Below are 20,137 nucleotides of genomic sequence, written 5' to 3' on the forward strand. Positions count from 1 at the left end.
AGTGAGCTCTCCACAACAATACAGCAATGCAAAAGAGCTAAAACTGTCTGAAGTATAATTCACATAAATCTAGGTCTTTGGAAAAAACATCTAGACTGACACAATTTCCTCATCATTAAGAAACTGTATTTTTCTACTGAAGTTTACAAACAGATTCAGTTTTAAATAATAAAAGAGCCTAAAGCCCAGTCATGGACAGGAAAATCTCAAAGTAGTCAGCTATTGTGATGTCCACAGATCTTCAGAGCACCAAAGTCTAAATTAAACACTGAAAAAGTTATAGGAGGTGGTAGAATGAACAACATATAGTACTTGAGCATAAGCTGTGCTTAATTCAGCATGGAAAAGACAACATTTAACACATCAAGTGCTAACTGCAGTTCAGCTGGGTTTTCAGAGGTACTTGCCTGTCAAACTCTGGCAATATCATTAACCTTTAGTTAAAATACACAGCCCATTTCATAGAGAACTGCAAATTAGCACTCAAATTAGTCAGAGACAGATGGATTGGAACTCTCTTTACTTGCATAAGAGCTGTCTCCATGTATGTAAAAACTACAAGAGCAACAGTATCACAAAGAACTGAAAGCTATCATCATTCATACCTGACATATTCTTTAGTTCTTCTCATGATATGCAAAGTTAGTGGATTAATGCCTGTTGGCAACTTTTCTTCTGCCAAACTCAGAGGTATTTCTTCACCTGTATCAAGGTTTTTTATCATTACACTTGCTAGAATTTCCTACGGAAAGAATAAGATGTGAAATCAAGATGACTTGATTAGACTCCATAACCTAGCGCAAAACAGAAACCATGCAATCTTATGGATTCTTTATCTTAATGGGAAATTCTGTAGCTCACTATATACTCATTTTATAAAGACTAAGTTTAAGTTAAAATTGCCCTTAGTGTGTTAGTGCAAACGTTCTCAACCACTATACACAGATGAACAATCATATATCATCACAAGCTTTAACTTCTTAAATCAGAAATGCAGCTGTACAGACATCAGCCACTGCCTGACACCTTCCAGGATAATACCAAACACAATATGTACTTAAAAGATTTTGAAGTCTTCCCCTTTCAGATATTGTAACAACTGTAGCTTAGACTTAGTCAAAGACAACCTTTACCTATAGACAAAAAGCATTTAAACCAAACTAGTACTAGACAACGGAAAAGGATTTTTTGGAGCATCTCACGATCACAGAATCATAGAATGGTTTGGGTTGGAAGGGATCTTAAAGAACATCTCATTCCAACCCCACTGCCATGGGCAAGGACATCTTCCACCAGACCAGGCTGCTCAAAGTCCCATCCAACCTGGCCTTGAACACTTCCAGGGAGGGGGCATCCACAGCTTCTCTGGGCAACTTGTGCAGTGCCTCACCACCCTCATGGTGAAGAATTTCTTCCTAATATCTAATCTAAATCTACCTAATATCTAATCTAAATCTACCCTCTTTTAGTTTAAAGCCATCAGCCCTTGTCTTATCACTATGCGCTCTTGTAAAAAGTTCCTCTCCAGCTTTCTTGTAGGCCCCTTCAGGTACTGGAAGGCTGCTATCAGGTCGCCCCAGAGCCTTCTCTTCTCCAGGCTGAACAGCCTCAACTCTCTCAGTCTGTCCTCATAGCAGAGGTACTCCAGCCCTCTGATCATTTTTGTGGCCTCCTCTGGCCCTGCTCCAACACGTACACACTCTTCCCTGTGCTGTTCATGATCATACATCTGTTTAGCAGCAGCAAAAAAAGCTATACACAGATATACACAAACAAAACCTGGCAGCAGCTCGGTAACATCATTAGGATTAATGGAAATTATTAACTGAAGAAACTGTTTCTTAGTAATCAGGAAAATCATTCTCCTATTGCTGACTCCTTCCCCTTTTAGCTACATGATAAAAGGCCAAGTTTACTGGTGTTCTATCACATTGAAATCCTGTAACATGTTTGCATAGCTACAAACACAAACTGATAGCACTTCAGATCATTACAGCTCACACTTTCAAACACTGATACTACATACAACTCAGGGACCACAAAGTGCTTAGGTGGACAAAGCCAGCACGCCATCACTCCTGTTTGCATCCCTGGTCACAGCATATAGTGGTTCAGAGCACAATGAGTGACGTGTGACTACTCCAATTTGTTTGACAGATGGGAAAAGCAAGCACAAGAATGTACTATGCACAGACCACATTCATTAATACCTCATCCGTGAGCTCTCTTCCAGAATTAGACCTGGGTCTTTGTGGTCCTAGTACTTCATTTGTTGTTTGGCCATCAGCTGCTTTCCCATTTTCCTGAAATTTTGCAGACAGAACACATTATTTCTAGTGTAACACTAAAAGTGATAGAAAATGTTCCAGCTATTAAACTTAAAATTGTTTCCTGATACCTGTGCAGTGACTATTTTATCTCCGCTAGTTGCGCTCGCCAAATCCAAAGAAGGCTGAGAATCCTTGGGCATGCCTTCTGTCACTGTACTTGGACTTAAGAGACCACCTGCTGTCAAGTTCTCTCGAGAAACTGAAAAGAGATTTGTATTAGGAAAAAGACCGTGACACCTGCCATAGACAGTCTACAGATTGTTAGAACCCTAACATCATACTGCTGAACACGCTTCCTGATGAGATTTTTTTTTTAAAACATCAACTGCCACCAAATGTGTCTTATGAGTTACATATTCCATATACAGTTGGAGGCATAAGCACATTTCACACCTAGCCCTCTTAGGTTTTATTAACAATGGGTTTTTTTTTAGTCAATTCCCTAGTAACCCAGGACTATTCATGAGACCTCAGTCTACATCTTGCTTTGTATTTTTATGCAAATACAGATTGCGCACATTTTATCTGAAGAGTGTAACTTTTTTTTAGTTTCTGTATTGATGAAGCAACTTCTCCTTGCTACAGAACTAGCTGTTTTGGTAGGAAGTGTTAGTTTACAAGAAAGTCCATGAATTAGGAACACTTATAACGCAAAAGGGTATTTCTCCACTGTAAGAAGCTAAGACTGTTGAAGAATTTCCCCCCCCCCTCATTTAGACATCAACTAAACTAAAGTCACAAGACCGAATGATTCTTCACTCAAAACACAAAAATAATAGCCATGTAGATAACTAAAGCCATCTAAAATAGAATACTTGCCCTCTAAAACAGGCTTTTGCACATCAAAATCCAGTTCACTCTTCTTCTTCCGTGGTGGTGGAGCTGGCCGTGCAGGTGGTGGTGGTCTTGGAGGAGGAACATTTGTTGGAGGTGGTGGCCGTGCTGGGACAGGCTTCTTCGTGCTAGCAACTATATCAGGCTCTACAGCAAGCTGCCTTGGTGGTTTTGCTGGAGGCATTTCTTCTGCTGTAGAAAAGTCTTTGGCAGATACATCCGAAGCCACTTGTTCTGAAGTATTTGCCTCTTTCTTGTCTGTTATGTCCTCTGTTTTTGATGTTTCTTCTTGTGCTTCAGTTTCACCCATTTTATGGTGAGTTGCATTTGTTACTTCTGTTAATTTATGAGTTTCCTTTTGTTCAGAAGCAAACAAAAGCTTCTCTGATTCAAATTCAGTGTCCTCACACACACTCTGACGCACCGGTTCTCTAGGGTCTTCTTGTAATGATATTTTATCAGCTAATACTTCTGGAATACTACTAATGATACCTGCTCCAGAAATCCACGTATTTGCATCTGAAGATGGAACAGTCAGTTCTTGTCCTCTGGAAGCTAAAGAATCATCATCCAGTTGTTGGGCCTTCTGGCTTTCTTCTATAATACTGTCAATAATCTAAAGAACAAAACCAAAACCATTTTACTGTTAAATAGCAGGCATTCCTAGGGTACACTTACCAGTCAGTCTGTACAACACCCACAAGCACACTTCCACTGAAGAGCTGCTTTGTATACAAAATGTATTTTTTTCAAAAAATCTGGAGACCTAGGTACAGAAATAGGTATAACCAAAAAGTAAAATGTGACTAATTTCCTTTCCTCTTTAATATACTTTGAGGGAAAGTTAGGAAACGAGCTGTTTGCTCTTTAGAGTTCTCATACACTGCTAAATATGATCCTGTAAATTACACAAATGATTCAACACCAGTGAATCCTAAATATGTTTTTAGAACACTTACTTTTATATTTGTCCTTCAGATGGACACTCTTACTAATTCACAACAAATTCAAGTCCGTGTTAGTTTCAGGATGAAGACTGATTATTAAATTATTTCTAGTGTGATACCAGAAGCACAAAGCAATATTTAACTAACCTCTTTTGAATCATCTTGTTTCGTATCTTGTACAAATGTTTCACTTCCAGCTTTGTGTAGATTGCTCCCCACATCCTATGGAAAAAAAGATGGTAGATATCATAAGATGATGATAGTAGGTCCTTCAGCAGGATGATCTAACAAAAATATAGCTACAACAAATTAAATAGCATAAAGGACAAGAATTCTGCCACATTTTCACACATTACTGCTGTCAGATAGAAGTTTAAACAGTAATGCACAGTATACGTGAAAAGTATTTCACACCACCATACACAGAAAGAAAGCCTGCACACCAAACAAAAAAGGCAGTTATCTTCAACAGATTTCAACCTCAACTAAAATAAAACTGAAGGTAGCATGAAGTTTAGAGAAATATACACATTTAATAATCTGCAGCAAGGAAAATCCATTTTACAATATTTTTTTCCTTTATCAACCTGTGGGAAAGGATGCAAGAACTATACTATCACAACATGGGATAGAAACATTTTTGGAAATTTCCAGGTTAAGTCAGGCAGGTCTATCAAGTGGCCTTTGAGGTTCTGACATGGAATCTTACATTCTACAATTTATTCCTAGTGCATATTGTCTATTTTTGCCATCAGTCATCTTCATGCAGATCCTTCTGAAATCTAAATAAACTGCGGCAGAACAAATGAAATGACTGGATTTAAGCAGAAAACAAGAACGTTTTCAGAACATTGGGATGAAAGACTGCATGAATATTCAAAGCTGAGTATGCTATTTACTTTTTATATATGTACAATCAACACTACCAGGATATTATACTACTGATGTGAAGTCACCTTGCAGTTAAGAAATTAGTTGAGATATGCAAACAGCATCAACACTTTGGTGGATCCTACCAAACAAAGAGTTAAGAAAAGCAATTCACTAAAGGTGGCCTCCTGTGTCAAAATAATGTAGTAAATCTTTGTAATATTTTTAAGTCTTATTTAAATTTAAAAAAATTAAATCATACTTAAGATAGGCAGCCTGAAGAAGATTAGAATTAGATTACACTTTGGTCATGTTAAACATGGATATCCCATACAAGTCTTAAAACAGAACTGAAAATATTCTAGTTGTGAGTGAACGAATTCATCAATTCCTGAAAAATCTCAGGTTCAGAAGAGCAAGCAGTTTATACCATAGAAGGATACAGCTTTAACCAGAAGCCTGCTTTACCCTCAGTTAATGTGGTCCAGTAGGAACTGCATCATATACATTCTGTTCTACACAAATTACTGATCACGTTGCCTATAAGCATATATATAAGCAACATCTAATGAGGAATCTGATATAATTCTTGATCTTGGAAGGGACCTGCAGAGATCCTGTAGTCCTCAAAGCAGAGCCAACTGGAACAAGTTGCTCAGAGATGTGTCCAGTCAGGTTTTGACTATATCCAAGGATGGATAGTGCACATCATCTCCGTGCAACTTGTTCCACTGTGACCACTATCCTGCACTGTCTATATGAAGACCTAAGCTGCAGACAAAAGACTGTGTTTTTCTCACAAAAGGGAGAAACTCCTACCAACTGGCTCGAAGAACTAAGGGACTGAGCTTAAAACATTACGAAAAACCAGACACATCTCAACTGATTCCCTGAGTTGAGATACAGAACTGCTGTTCCACTTTATCCTATCTACAGATACAAAACTCCTTTCTGTTGAGGCCAGCAGTCCTCAACTGTCTCCCCACAATGTTAAAGCCCCCAAAGGCTAGCTGTTACCATCACGTACCGTTTTGGTTAGGCTATTGATTTAATTCCGCTTACGCAGTTTTGGATATACACAAGATCACAGAATCACCAATACCAAATCTCCATATTAAACACGTATTTTAAAAGACCTCCCCATATTTTTTTGGACCTTGACAAGATTTAGAGTGACTGTCTAGTACAGGTATCTGAAAAATTTCTCCTTAGACGTTTTTTTAAGCCACTTAGGTAGTCAAACGGAATCTTTATAGCATACTAACATACTACGTTTGAAAAAACCACACAACTCTTGTAGACATCCATCTTTGAGAGGTCTGACCTTAAAAAATGGTATATCATGCAGAGTCCGCTGCAATGACAGAAGAATTCTTGTTCCCTCTCCACTCCCTCCCCCTCATTCCACAAGGTTTTTCTAATCTAAATGCAAGTTCTACTTTGCTTTATCACTAAAATCTATCTTCAAAGGTATGACGACTCAAATACTTAAGTGTAATGACAGAATCATAGACTCATTAAGGTTGGAAAAGAACTCTAAGATCATCAAGTCCAGTCATCAATCCACTACCAGCATGCCTGCTGAACCATGTCCCAAAGTGTCATATCTACACGTTTTTTAAACACCTCCAGGGATGGGGACTCAACCACTTCCCTGGGCAGCCTGGTCCAATGTCTGACCACTCTTTCAGTAAAGAATTTTTTCCTAATATCCAATCTAAACCTCCCCTGGCGCAACTTGAGGCCATTGCCTCTTGTCCTATTGCTAGTTACTTGGGAGAAGAGACCAACACCCTCCTCACTACAACCTCCTTTCAGGTAGTTGTAGAGAACAATAAGGTCTCCCCTCAGTCTCCTCTTCTCCAGACTAAACAGCCCCAGCTCCCTCAGCCGCTCCTCACTAGACTTGTTCTCCAGACCTCTCACCAGCCTCGCTGCCCTTCTCTGGACACGCTCCAGCAACTCAATGTCCTCCTTGTAGTGCAGGGCCCAAAACTGAACACAGTACTCGAGGTGTGGCCTCACCAGTGCCAAGTACAGGGGCACGATCACCTCCCTACTCCTGCTGGCCACCCTATTCCTGGTACAAGCCAGGATGCCGTTGGCTTTCTTGGCCACCTGGGCACACTGCTGGCTCATGTTCAGCCGGCTGTCGACCAGCACCCCAAGGTCCTTTTCCGCCAGGCAGCTTTCCAGCCACTCTTCACCAAGCCTGTAGCGTTGCATGGGGTTGTTGTGACCGAAGTGCAGGACTCGGCATTTGGCCTTGTTGAACCTCATACAGTTGGCCTTGACCCATCGATCCAGCCTGTCCAGATCCTTCTGCAGAGCCTTCCTACCCACAAGCAGATTGACGCTCCCGCCCAACTTGGCGTCATCTGCAAGCTTACTGACGGAGCACTCGATCTCTTCATCTAGATCATTGATAAAGATATTAAACAAGACTGGCCCCAAAGTCAGTGTCTACAGAAGCCCATTATATTAATATCTAATTTTACTGACATTAAACTCACACACCTGTTAAACTTTGGACTTAGGAAATATTTCTTACCCATTCCAAGACAAACTGTAGCATTAGTCACACATTCACTCCACTGATATGGTACCAAGCAGCGAGGCAAGTACTTTTCCCACCTTCAAAAACTTAGCTTTGAAGCAGTGACTTAGGAAGATACTTCAAAAAAAAAAATCTACAGGCAACTTACAGAACTTCACAGCTAATAATTCAGCCAACAAGACACTGAAGTTAGTTTTGAAGTTCACTGATTGCACTGAGTGTCGTCAGAATGACAGAGCAACATTTATTGAAAGGCTTACACATGTAATACTTAATCAGTAAAGTGACATTAAACAGAATACAAAATAAGGGATAAGTCTCTGTTCCATAACAGATACCTTAAGGTATGGTACCACTGTAAAAAGATTATTGATTCAGAGCAGAGTGCTGCTGATTAATCAGAAACATTATTTTCACTACGATTTCCCAACACTTTGCAGACAAAATGTCAAGCCTTCTTTACTCTATGTAACAGTGTTGCATAGCATCACCTTTGGCCCTTCTGAGACCAGGAAATGAGTGTTCTTTGTACAAGGTTCCAACTCCTCACTTATTTAATGTGTGCGAGATTCAGCTGCACTGTCACTATGCACAGATGCAGCATACCAATTACCTGCGTGGGAAGTGGCAATGCTGTCTCATTAAGCTAAATATAGTGTTTTATCTTAACATAACCTAGAAGGAAGGCTTTTGAAGTACAAACACTAAGATTTTTCTTATTTTGAAGACAGCAGAGAGTAAAGTCAACTATTTCATATAAATCGAGACCAAAAACCAAGTGCTGGAGAGACTTGCTTACTACTCACAAAGTACTTGAAAGAGGGTATTCTAGTAATTAAGTAGAGATCAGTTAAATTGCACTTATACATTTCAGAGTAAAATTAGTTTCAAGACACGTTAACATACCCTAAATAAAAGTAAAGTTGGAGCTTCAAGAGACATAAGCACAACTGCTACCTACAACAAGGAAAGCCTATAATTTCCTGGCTGTGTAGATGTTCAGGCTACACAGCACATCTACTTTAGGTAGAAATGCTTAACATTATGTTCAGCAATAAGCATTTGATTAATTTTAAGAAGAAACTCACCTTTAGTACATGGGATCCAACTTTCGTTGGTGACCTGTTAGAAAGAAAAGACAGGTAGAGGTCCAACAAAAGAAATCTCTTGACTAAGTTTCATATGAAACAGTCTATAATACAGTCTTCCTTTATAGTGAATGTGTACTTGATATGTTAGACCAGCAATAAAGTGAATGCTTCTCATACCACTCCTTTACACAAAAGGCTCCAAATAGAGTTAAGCGCTCAACTGTCTACAACACAGATTCACAGCTTGTGCAATCCCTGAAAGTTTCTCAGCAAAATCTTCTAGAAATTATATTTCTATCACTCTTTTCTAATAAACTAATGCTATTCCAAGTACAGATTTAAAAACATTTCACATTACAGAGATTTTAAAGTCAGCATGTACAGGGAGCTCAGGGTGGACATAAAAGAAACCAAAACTCTCAGAAAGCAGAAGGACAAATGCTCCAGTAGCTTGCAAAGCAAGTGCCTGAACCGTAATCTGTAGAGTCAACACTACCATAGCCATTCTGCCCTTCAGCCTACCTAGTAAATGTAAGGTTTTGTTTCTAACCATGACACTTTGTATAAATAGAAGTGTTTACATTATAACAGGAGGGAACTAGTTTTGCACTACTTCCTAAAATGGGTACACTGGAACAGTGAATTTGCATTAGCATCCACTCACACATAACCTCTCATTTCACTAATTACACAAAAGAACAAGGTATCTTAGGGAAATGGTACCAAATAATTACTTCTCTTCAGGTCACCACTCAATCCTATCAGTGAATGGTTAACTCTTACTATATCCTGAACTTAAATTTTCCACAAGATTTTCAAAATTCCAGAAGATATTTAAATACTGAGCCACACTGCTTACTCTGACTACAGGATCTTACTCAAAGACGTTGAAAGGCTGGCCCAGGTGATCTTTCAAAGTCCCTTCCAAACTAGGCTGTTCTACAATTCTATTAGTTTGTCAGTCACAAGCAGAGACCAAGTTACATATTACTTCCTCAAAAGCTTACTATCAAATGAACTACAGCCTGGATTGTACAGGCATCCCAGCTGGCTACCAAGGCCAGTGACACTTGGCAACTTTGAATATCATCTTGATCTTGCACCAAGCAATACAGACAAATATAGAGATCTAAGTTGCCCCTGCTGCCTCCAAAATGATGGTTTCAAGAGACAAGACCTTCTGCAAAAGAAAACTATTTCCATTTCATTGTTAAGAATTTCAGTTCTTCTCTTTACTGTCCGAAAGCATTTCATCACAAAAAGATCACATTCATACAGCAGACTTAAGCAAACAAGAAAGTACACTGGATTGGTATATAAAGACTGTATCATTTGTAAGTAATTTAACACCTTAAGCCTACATGCTTCTGTCCAGATACTGACACTTTAGTTGCACAATATCTGCAATACTATTTTGAGGCATAAACCTCCTAGAAGGTGCTAACCCCAGTGTGCAAAAAAGAGCAAAATCAGTATTATGACCTGAAAAAACCAAACACATCTATTTTATTCCAAAATATATTGATGAAAAAGGCCATAGCCTGTGTTGAACTACTGGTTGCTGAAATGTTTTCAGGTCCACTATCAACTCTTGGATTTCCTTAGAAATAATGGCAGAAATGTGTGTCAGCTCATTATATACACAAATAACTTTAACAATGAAATACATTCTGCCTAGGCTTCAACAAGGTGTAGGGGTCCTTTTGCACAGGGCACTGCTAAGACTTTACAACCTAAATAAAATCCCTCAACTGCAAACAGATACTTTAGTTTTCTATTGTGACACTTACCAACAATTAGCATGTCAGTTCTGGTACACGCAAATCATTCCTCCACTGGTAACACAAAATATGAGGTTCAAAAGACATTGCTACCCTTTCAGACTTCTTTAGCTAGTTAAGTTTTGTGGAAAATCCGCACTCAAACTAAAACAGCTGTTATTTCCCACTCTCATGCTTTACACCTTGGGGAAAAAAGCTGCTCAACTGATAACAGTTACAGAGATAGCAGGTACAGAATATAACATAGTGCTGATAGCTTGATATAGCACACACACGTCTTATGTTAAAGTGAAGATACGTCTTTGAAATTACATGCTGTTAAAACATTGCAAAGCTTCCATAACTGTTTGACAATAATACCACTTTCAGGTCAGTTTATAATCTAGCCAAATAAGTTTAGTGGCTTGCCTGAGATTATTTGAGCTACGTGTCTGTAAGCACCATCGCTCCCTCAGTCACAATTAGTTGCTGCTTATGTCTTTATAAATGTAATACCACAAAGTCAGTCACAGAATAAGTTTGGTAACTGAAGTCTCTTGTAGTTCAACATTACTCTGGAATGGTCTCGCTTCCCCAACTACCTGAAGCTAGCAGCCTTCTCCACTGCCCAGTTTTACTTTCAGGCCACTAGTTTTATGGATGCAGTATCTGAAATGCTTGCATTATTTTAAAAAGTACATATAGTGGCAAAGAGTCTGCAAAGATTTATGTGAAGATAAATCAAATGATCAAATATCGATTCCGCTTTCAAAGGTTTACAGGGTTATCAGGCAGAACATCAAGACTGAGATATGCCACAGAAAACACAAGGCAAAAACTTAATTTTGTTGTCTAGTATGATTATTTAGTAAATAGTAAGATTTAAAAATTGATAACAATAGATCTTGCAGACTGCATTTCACATAAAACACTTCTAACAAGTTTTCTTACATGACACCACTGTAACACCAGTTTAACAAAGCAGGGGTTCAAGATTATCTACAAAGATTAAACAGAACTTAAAAAAAAATACCATTTCACCTGCACAAACATAATCAGATGCCCAATTAATCTCAAAGTCAAATAAACTCCTGAAGAACATTTTTTTGTTATTTACTCAGCTGTCGAATTCATCCTAATACTGATCAGACTACAGGAAGCTGTCATTCCCACTATCACACAGCTCCAGCCTAGTACCTGTTGAAACAAGCTTTACATTTTCAACACACAGTTGCTAAGTTTTGTGACACAAAACATTTAGCCCATCAAAAAAAAAAAAAAACCACCCAAACCAACCAAACAAAAACAATTATGTGAATGACTGGCCTTGGTGAAACCCCAGAACAACACTGCCTGCTTTCCTGGGAGGATGTACATTGTTGCAAAGCAGGTGTGCCAACAGGCAGATGGAAAGAGGGTTAAAGTCTACCTATAGTAGCAGTACACTGCACAGAACACACAGGTTCAGCAGCCAGCCCACTAACTGTATTTAATACTGTCCTTCAGCTTGCAGAGGCACACGATGTTTCCCTCCCTCTAACCCACGGCTGGCCTGGAAGCTACAATTATTCTTGATGTAGCTCTCTGTGGCCGTCCACACCTCCAAAACCACAAGGATTCATTACCGCAGTGCACTGTTTGGGCTGCCCTTGGAAAGCAGTCGGGAACTCCAGCTAACTCAGAACACAGAAATTTGTCTGCAGTGCTTTAAGTCACTACAGCAACATAGCTAACACTTCACATTCCATCTGTTTGCTGCCAAGATCAGTTTCGCATGTTGGCTAAAATACATACCAACAAAAAAAGTTGTACAAAGCATGTCCCATGCATCAACAGGGCACAATTAACATTATCTAGCTTCCCACATAGAAGAAAACTAGATTCTTCAAGAAAAGCATCGAAGCAACTTCAAAAAGATAGGACTTCTGAAACTAGAATTAAAGAATTTAAATTAAGGTACCAGAGGATATTTCTAACTATCTACACCATCTCTTAAATCCAGTGCCTTTTGTTTGGTTTCTCACACCAGTTTTTAGGATACAAGTACACTAAGTACAAACTTGTCCCTTGCTGTTAGGCATATGACATTCAAACTATTAGGTTTGGCAGTTCTTGATTTTGGAGTGGGTGGATCACTTTTCTTATAAATAAAATATAAAAGAGTCTGTCACAGGCCTGCATCCAAACAACTGCGCCTTACTTCAGATCTTCCTTCTCTCAGAACTTACATCCTCCTTCAAGGGACAGTTCATGACACTAAATTTCAGGGTCTTTTTCTAAATCTCTTCTGTGGTTATAGCCTTTTGAAAGCAGAGTGATAGAGGTTAAACACAGGCATCTTCTCTCAAACTACCTCTCCTTCTCCACTCCTCCAACTGCACAACAAATAGATGCCTTAACTGACCAGTCCACAAAGGCACCTAGATCTTTTTTTTAGGGTCTAGAAAAGCATATAGAAACAGACATTGTTTGGGACCCAGTTATCTATCAGACAGACGCTCTCCACACATTCTGTCAAAAGCAGAAATACACGTAAAAGGCAAGATCTACAGCAGCGTTGGAGCATACAGGCCTGGCCAGAGGTGATATAATAGTCTCCAAACACCTGGTTTAAATATCATTCACCTTACAGAAGTCATCAATCCAGGAGAGCTATCTCAGTCCATTATCATCTGGAAGAAACATTTTGTAGTAGGTTCTGTAATTTTTTGCAAATTAATTCTCAAAGAGCACCAGTTATACATGTACTCGAGGATGCAGATATGGTACTTTCCTTGAGAGAGGGGCTTAAGCATCAGTACCTATTGACTTACAGTAGCAACTGGGAGCTTACATCCAACTTGAAAATTCCACTCTTCCACATCACAAGACAATTAATAAAACAAAGAAATAGCAAATAAGTCAGCAAGTTTATATAAACAGTTGTCAGAACTCAGAATTTCTGTATCAGCAGTTACTAAACTTCCCTGCATGGAACTTGGGGTAGGGGGGAGGAAGCTAAAAAACCCACATTTTTACCGAGGGCAAATATATCTACACCACTTTGCTAAAAACTGGCTACAGCACACGCTGCCATAAAGGATTCCCAAGAGTTTTTGCTGATCATCAGAACACTGAACGCACAAGGAAATGCCTCAAACTGCAGAGGGCAATATGCACTTGTTTTTAGTTGCCCTTCCTCCCAAGCGAAGGTTTTGATTTTTTTGTGTGTGTCCAACTCAACGCCATTACACACGCACAGGTCTCAACACAACAATCTACAAGCCTGCTTCCAAGAAGAGTCCAATGTAAATGTGAAATCCACCCTTAAGAAATCTCAAAGCTTATTTAGAGAAAATACTCTCCATGTTGTTAGCACTGATTCAGTAACAGACTAAAATACAGATTCAGTATCTTCATTGCAAACTAAGTCCTCTGAGATCACCTCCTCACTTGATGCAAGCTGACAGAATTCTATTGACTTGAGTCAATGATGCATCCTTCAAGGTTACTGAAGAGCGATAGAAAAATTAAAAGCATCTTTCACTTTAATTTCTAGTGAGTGACGACACATTATCAAGTTTTGCTTAGATACAGGTGGGAGAAACCTGCAAAGTCAGGACAAGTGGCATTGTCTGTATCAAATAACAGGTAAGATGTACATTTGGGCCAGATTTAATAGCTCACTTGTACCAATAGGTCTGGTTCCCCCTTTCTGCCTGGGGTTTCTAGCCGCACATATCCCACACCTTCACCCTATCCTGTCCCCACCCTACCAGGTTCCAGCTGTTTCAATTCCTAGAAACAGCAAAAACTATTCAATTTTTCAGCTGTTTTTAATTACTTTGAGTTACAGCAACTCATAGAACAGTCTGACGATCACTAGTCAGAGCAAGGAAAGCCGTGCGAGCAAAACCTCATTTCCGCACAAGCACTGTTAATTTGGTTTACCACATTTTGCAGAACTGTATGCCAAAATGTGCTTTTCACCAGGCTACATAAAAAACTAAGCTTAGAAAAGCTTTGAGACATGATGCATGGGTGAGGAGAACAGATCTAGCCTTTCCTTTGTTCTAGGCATCCAGTGACCACTGACAGACAGACTAAAACAAACCCTTAGTCAATTATTAAAGCTTCAAATGGATGGATCCCACAATCCATATTTTACTGCTCTTTGGACGAGCTACATGAAACCTCATCCTGCAAGGTCAAACAATGGAGAGGTTTGGTCCAGACTACATAAAAACAGAACTGACACCAGCCATAACCTGTTTAGTACACAGGTGGAAAGAGATATTTGCAATTTTAAAAGAGGGAGTGTATTTGGCTAACATCAACAATATGGTGACACAGTTAGTTCTGAGGTAGCAGCACTAGGAATCTACATTACAAAATGCTGTTAAAACTTCACTACGCTGAACCATACACTGGCTCAATACAAGAAGCATCGAAGCAACACCATTAAAAACAAACGGCAGAGCACGCTGGAAGTTGTTTGACATGCATGAACTGTTAGCCTGTTGCTGAAGCAGCTCGTTCTCCTCTTTTTCCTCAGAAAATCTGGTGCTTCTATCGCATTTCAGGTATTAGTTCTGCCGGTCCCGATTTCATCTCCGCACGTCTTTTCCGAGAACTACGTACTGCCTGCCCGAGGAAGGCAGACATGAGCTCACCCAGACAATGCCCACTGCCATCCTCACAAGCCTTGCGAAGCGCATCGAGAACCGCTCAATCCCTTCGCAGCCTCCGGACTTTGGGGCTCAATCGACCCCCCCGCCCCGCGCCGCCCCGCCCGCCGCGGCCAGGACGGCCGAGCACCCCGCTCCCGGGCGCGGGGCCCCGCGCTTCCAGGCGGGGGGGACACGGGCCTCGGGGCAGGCCCCCACTCCCTCCCCCCAGGAGCTCCCCGGCGGCCGGGGGCGGCCGCCTCCCCCCAGGGCCGCGCTGCGGGAGGGGAGGGGAGGGCAGGGCAGGGCAGGGCAGGGCAGGGCAGGGCGGGGCGGGGCGGGGGCCGCGCCGGACTCACGGCGCGGGGGAGGCGCCCGCCAGGTGCACGTCCTCGGGCGCGTCGTAGAACTCCTCGGTGTCGCTGTCGGAGGCCATGGCGGCGCCGGGCCGGGCCCAGCCGCCGACAGCGCAGCGCAGGGCAGGGCGGCCGCCGCCACCTCAGGGCACCGCGGGCGGGCGGGGGCCGCGCGGCTCTCGCGAGAGCGCCGCCGGCCCCGCCCCCTGCCGGGCGGAACTGCGAGGCGAGGGGAGGGGCCTGCACGCGCGGCGTGACGTGCGGGCGCGGGGCCGCTCTCCCGCTGGAGCGCCCCCTGGCGGCCACCGGGCACGGACGCGCGGCCCCGCAGCGCTTAGCCCGCTCGTCTCGGGGTTGCGGTGGAGATATTCTACTAGATGAATTGTTAAGAAGTTTTATAAAGATTTTTTCTGACCAACTCCTGAAAAGAGGTTAAAACCGGTAGCAGGAATTCGATTCTGTAGCTCCTGATTTGCTCTTCCTTGTATTTGCCATCTGATAAATTGTCACCTGATCTTCCAGATATTTTTCTCCCGTCACCAAATGATGAGTGATCAGACAGCAATAACTCACGGAGGGGCTTCCCTTTGAAAGCTCAAATGCTTTTTCTTTTAATCTTCGCACAGAGAGAAGCACCTGCTTCCGAGCTGAAGCAGTACTCCTGCACTGGCACGTGTGATGGCGACGGGTTGGGTGTAATTTTAGGCTTCCTTTGACATTCTCTGCGTGCTGACCCCCTGTCCCTGTTGCTCCCTGGCACCCTTAGCTGGGTTACAGCTCTTTTTCTGGGTGTCCCCTGACTTCTAACCAGCACGGCGTTTGCCAAAGCAGCGACACAAAATAGAGCTCTCTACCTGTGCACTTATTTTTGCAAAGCCAGTAAGAGCCTAATAGAGTTGAGACAGCTGCCCTTGTCAAATTGGGCAACATACAGGTGCTTGTGCATATGCGACCACGTGCACACACACACCTGCCCTTGCACCTGCACGTGATGTGGGGCCATGTCCTCCCATTCCCTTAAAAACTCATGGAGCTCCTCAGCCAAACCAGCAGAAGGTCTGGGACGACAGGAAGGAGATGAACTGGAAACGCACAAGCAATTCTGCTGATTCTTCTTAAAAGCAAGGAAGCATGAGCCTTGCGTACACCTTGAGCTCTTAGTGTTGAAGAATTTGGGCAAAATGAGTAGTACAGAAAATTACTGACTTGTGATCCATTGCTCTCTGTTTCTGCTCTGACAGCCAAACATGACGACTGCATTAGAGTAAGTAGGGTGGTCTCTAAATTATTAAAGAGAACACTGATGCAACCTTAGCTGGGAAGGCAGACGGCTCTGGAAACTGGGAAAGAAGTGCTATTGAAAAGCATCTTGAATTGTTTATCAGTTTGTCAGTAGCTGATGGCAGCTGCACGACTTCATGTTTTGCTGTGCAGAGGATAGTATACAGTTGCAGAATTAAGGAACATTCAGATAAAAGCCCAATTCTGGCAATTATTCAGGTCTACACGATGCTTAAAATTCAGCCTAACTGTAGCAATCTTGACCTTCCCACCCCAAAACCCCTTGCCGTTTGTATCAGAGTGGCTTCTCAGAGGCGGCTGGAGCCCCTCTCCCAGTCTAGACTGGGAGCTTTATAACCACGGCTCCACAATGCCACAGCCCAGCCTACCTTTGTCCGTGGAGACAAATACCATGTTGGCTACAGAGGCCTCCTCTAGTGTCCCCATGGACCAGGATATCCACTCAGGAGACAGAGCCTGAGCCGGACGGCGTTCCTGCCGGTGGCAGGTGCAGGCGGGGTGACGCTGGCCCTTAACTCTGCAGGGTGCTGCTGGGGCTTTGCAAAGCCTCGCCAGGGCTGACTGCTCTTATCTTCGCTGTTTGTAGAGATCAGCAAGAGTATAATTGGGTGAAACAGGGACAAAATTTCCAGAGATAAAAGATAAAGGTTATAATTAGTGTTTACAAATGACCCAGGTGTTTTCTCCCCAGGGCTGGCACCGCCCTTTCCCAGGCTGTGGGATGGCAGTGAGCGTTAGTCTCGCCTTGCCACGGAAGCGCTGTGCTTTGGCTTGCCGGGACTGCAATGGCCAGCTCTGTAAGGACTGGGCTGTTAAATCCTCAGAATTATACCCAATATCATCCCTGGGCCAGTCACCCCAAAAGCCAAACCCATGTGAGGAGGAAGAGAAGGTCATAGGTAAAAGTCCTTATGAATGGCAGACTCTTCAGCACAGCAGATAGTACATTTGCTAGGATTTCCTAGCATAAAATAATACACAGTTGAATTACTTGAATTACTTTCTGGCTTCTATGTACTGCTCAACAGGTAGTCTACGCATTTCACACTCGAGGAGCACAGACTGGTCCCAGTGCTTTCCCAGTACCCCATGGCTCAGCAATGTGCCTGCACTGCTCCTGGCTAGGTGGTGATAGTTTTTATCTTCTTTGGCTTAGTCATGAACTGCCCCCAATGACTCCTGCGAATCAGAGGTCTCATGTCAGCTTGTCCCGAGCACCCTGTGGTGTCAGCAGGACCATCCTACCAAAATCATCGCTGACATGTTGAGGTTTCCCGGTCTCTTGCCGCTGCCAGGCCAACTTCTAGCATAAAGGGTTGTGTCTGCTGAAGCAAGTGTGCTGCTGCTTTTCTAGTTCAGAGGCTCAGAAAGCACAGGAGTCCCTCTCAGTTGTTTCTTAGCTCATTTGCTAGCAGTGCTGATGTTGGCAGCTAGGTCTTGCTCTCACTAAATCTTAATATACTCACTGCAGACAGATATAGGGTAGATTAGCAGCCTCTGCAAAATATTACCAGTCTCCTGATTCATCTGGTCACCTAGGGACATAAGCTCTTAAAGCAAAACTATTTTTTATCATTGCATTAAAAGAAATAAGGGCAAGAGATAACTTGGAGCTGGTTCCCTCCTGCAGCATAGCCAGCTGCGACCTCCTGCATGCCTGCTGGGCACAGGGAGAGGCAAGGCAGAGATGTGCTGGAAGAACTGCTGGTCCCGTGTGACCCTTGGGGACCTCTCCATGTGGCTGAACCAAGAATCGCACCAAAGTCTCCTGCATCTCATCCCAGGGCTTGGAGATGCTTATCTGTGTGGCCATGCTCCCTTGGGGTACTGAGCTTGGTGAGAGTAGGAGACACAAAGATGACCAGAGGTGACAAGTATGTGGAGCTGTTATGTGGCTTGGGAAAGGCATCCATGGTCAGATAAAAGAGGGTGATTCCCTCTGATTTACAGTCCTGAGCCTCAAGCCTGGTCTGGTCTAAGAGGAGCAGGAAAACAGGAAAAGCTGCATACCTTGAGCATGCACGCAGGAGAATCTATTTTCGCCAACTCATTTGACAGCCCATTGATGTAAATCATGATTTCTGGTTCTCTTTGTGAGAACTGCTCCTCCCCAGTGCCGCAGACTGCTGCTGGCTCACTGCTGCCACTCGGGCAGCTTCCCCCGGCCCCCGCTGCCGCAGCCATGACGCAGCGGCACCCTGGCCCCTACGCCGTCCCGGGAAAAGGGGTCGCTGGGAGGTTTGGTGGGGTCATGGCTGTCTTGCACAGGCAGCTTAGTGAAAACGGTGGTCATGCAGGATGAAGTTTAGCTACACACCGAGCTAACAACAGTCTGGTCCTGTCCTTAGAGGTGTCCTGTGGCTTCTGCTGCAGCAAATAGCACCCTGTACCTCTGTGTGTGCGTGCATGCATAGGGGCACACACAGACATACACATGCAAAGGTAAGTAGACACACATGCATGCCAGCAAAGCCTGCCAATGAGCAAGGCAGCATGATGCAGAATGCAGCAGAAGATGAGCAGACCATGAGGAGCTGTGGCCCAGCTGTGACTGTCCAACCGCTGCTTGTGCACAGCTTGGGTGGTTGGACAGAGCTAATTTTCAGAGGTGCTTATGTGCTTTGGTCTGAATTTCCATCACTTATATCTGCTTTTGCTTTTGCTTGCTCGCTCTCCTGCCTTGGTCCCAGGTGAAGGCCCAGCAGATATGCTGCTCCCTGGTATTATCCCAGCACGCTGATATATCCCATTGCTGCAGACCGTTACAGAGCCTCCAGAAATTGCCACTGCCCAAAACGGTGCTGGAGAGCCAGGAAGGGCAGTGGGAGGATGAGGAGGAGCAAGCAGCTTCAGGAGACGATCGTCAATGAGAGGAAACAGGGGAAACTGGAGGAGGGAGGGAGGATCCCTGGGAGCAGGGAGCCAAACACTATAAGGGAACTCCAATCATCCTTCAAGGGGGTGAAGAAATGTGCTGAGAAATGCAAACACGGGGGCAACCAGCGGAATGTGGTTCCATCTGCCTCCAGGCATGGAGGAGTGGAAAACCTGCACTGGAAAAGTGGAAAATCTGTGCTGGAAAATGCTTTGTAGCCTGCTGAGGGCTCCCACACAGCCCTCTCTGGGCATCGAGGTAACAACAGCGACAAAACCCCCATAAATACCAAATCAGATCACTGCAAACACACTGACAAAAATATATCAAGCAAAATGTTTCCTGAAGAAAGTATGGTAAGAGAGAGAGACGTGGCAATGTTGGCTGTGGCTGCTACTGTGTGTGGCAGGTGTGGAAACAGAGACGGTGGCATTCGCCGGCTGTTGATCGCTTAGTCACGCTGCAAGACTTGTGCCTGGGCTGTTTACACCAGCAGCGATGGAACAGGTTTGTATTCATGCAGGTTATGAGGTTGGCAGAGAGCACACAGTGCCACAACATGTGCCTTT

General features: G+C 43.1%; 1 protein-coding gene across 1 annotated transcript in view; it reads right to left on the reverse strand.

Moving 5' to 3' along the window:
• WDR44 (WD repeat domain 44) overlaps window positions 1-15,549 on the reverse strand; it is a 28,522-nt gene extending 12,973 nt beyond the window's left edge. Inside the window, exons 1-7 of the mRNA XM_075435518.1 lie at window positions 15,395-15,549; window positions 8,627-8,660; window positions 4,259-4,333; window positions 3,150-3,780; window positions 2,399-2,529; window positions 2,211-2,303; window positions 606-742 (exon numbers count right to left, since the gene is read on the reverse strand). Coding sequence (XP_075291633.1) covers window positions 606-742; window positions 2,211-2,303; window positions 2,399-2,529; window positions 3,150-3,780; window positions 4,259-4,333; window positions 8,627-8,660; window positions 15,395-15,471 — 1,178 coding nt within the window. The 5' untranslated portion in view covers window positions 15,472-15,549. The remainder of the gene's footprint in view (window positions 1-605; window positions 743-2,210; window positions 2,304-2,398; window positions 2,530-3,149; window positions 3,781-4,258; window positions 4,334-8,626; window positions 8,661-15,394) is intronic.
• Between the last annotated feature and the right edge of the window lie 4,588 nt (window positions 15,550-20,137).

This window comes from Opisthocomus hoazin, chromosome 14 (assembly GCF_030867145.1).
Source record: "Opisthocomus hoazin isolate bOpiHoa1 chromosome 14, bOpiHoa1.hap1, whole genome shotgun sequence".
NCBI classification, from domain to species: domain Eukaryota; kingdom Metazoa; phylum Chordata; class Aves; order Opisthocomiformes; family Opisthocomidae; genus Opisthocomus; species Opisthocomus hoazin.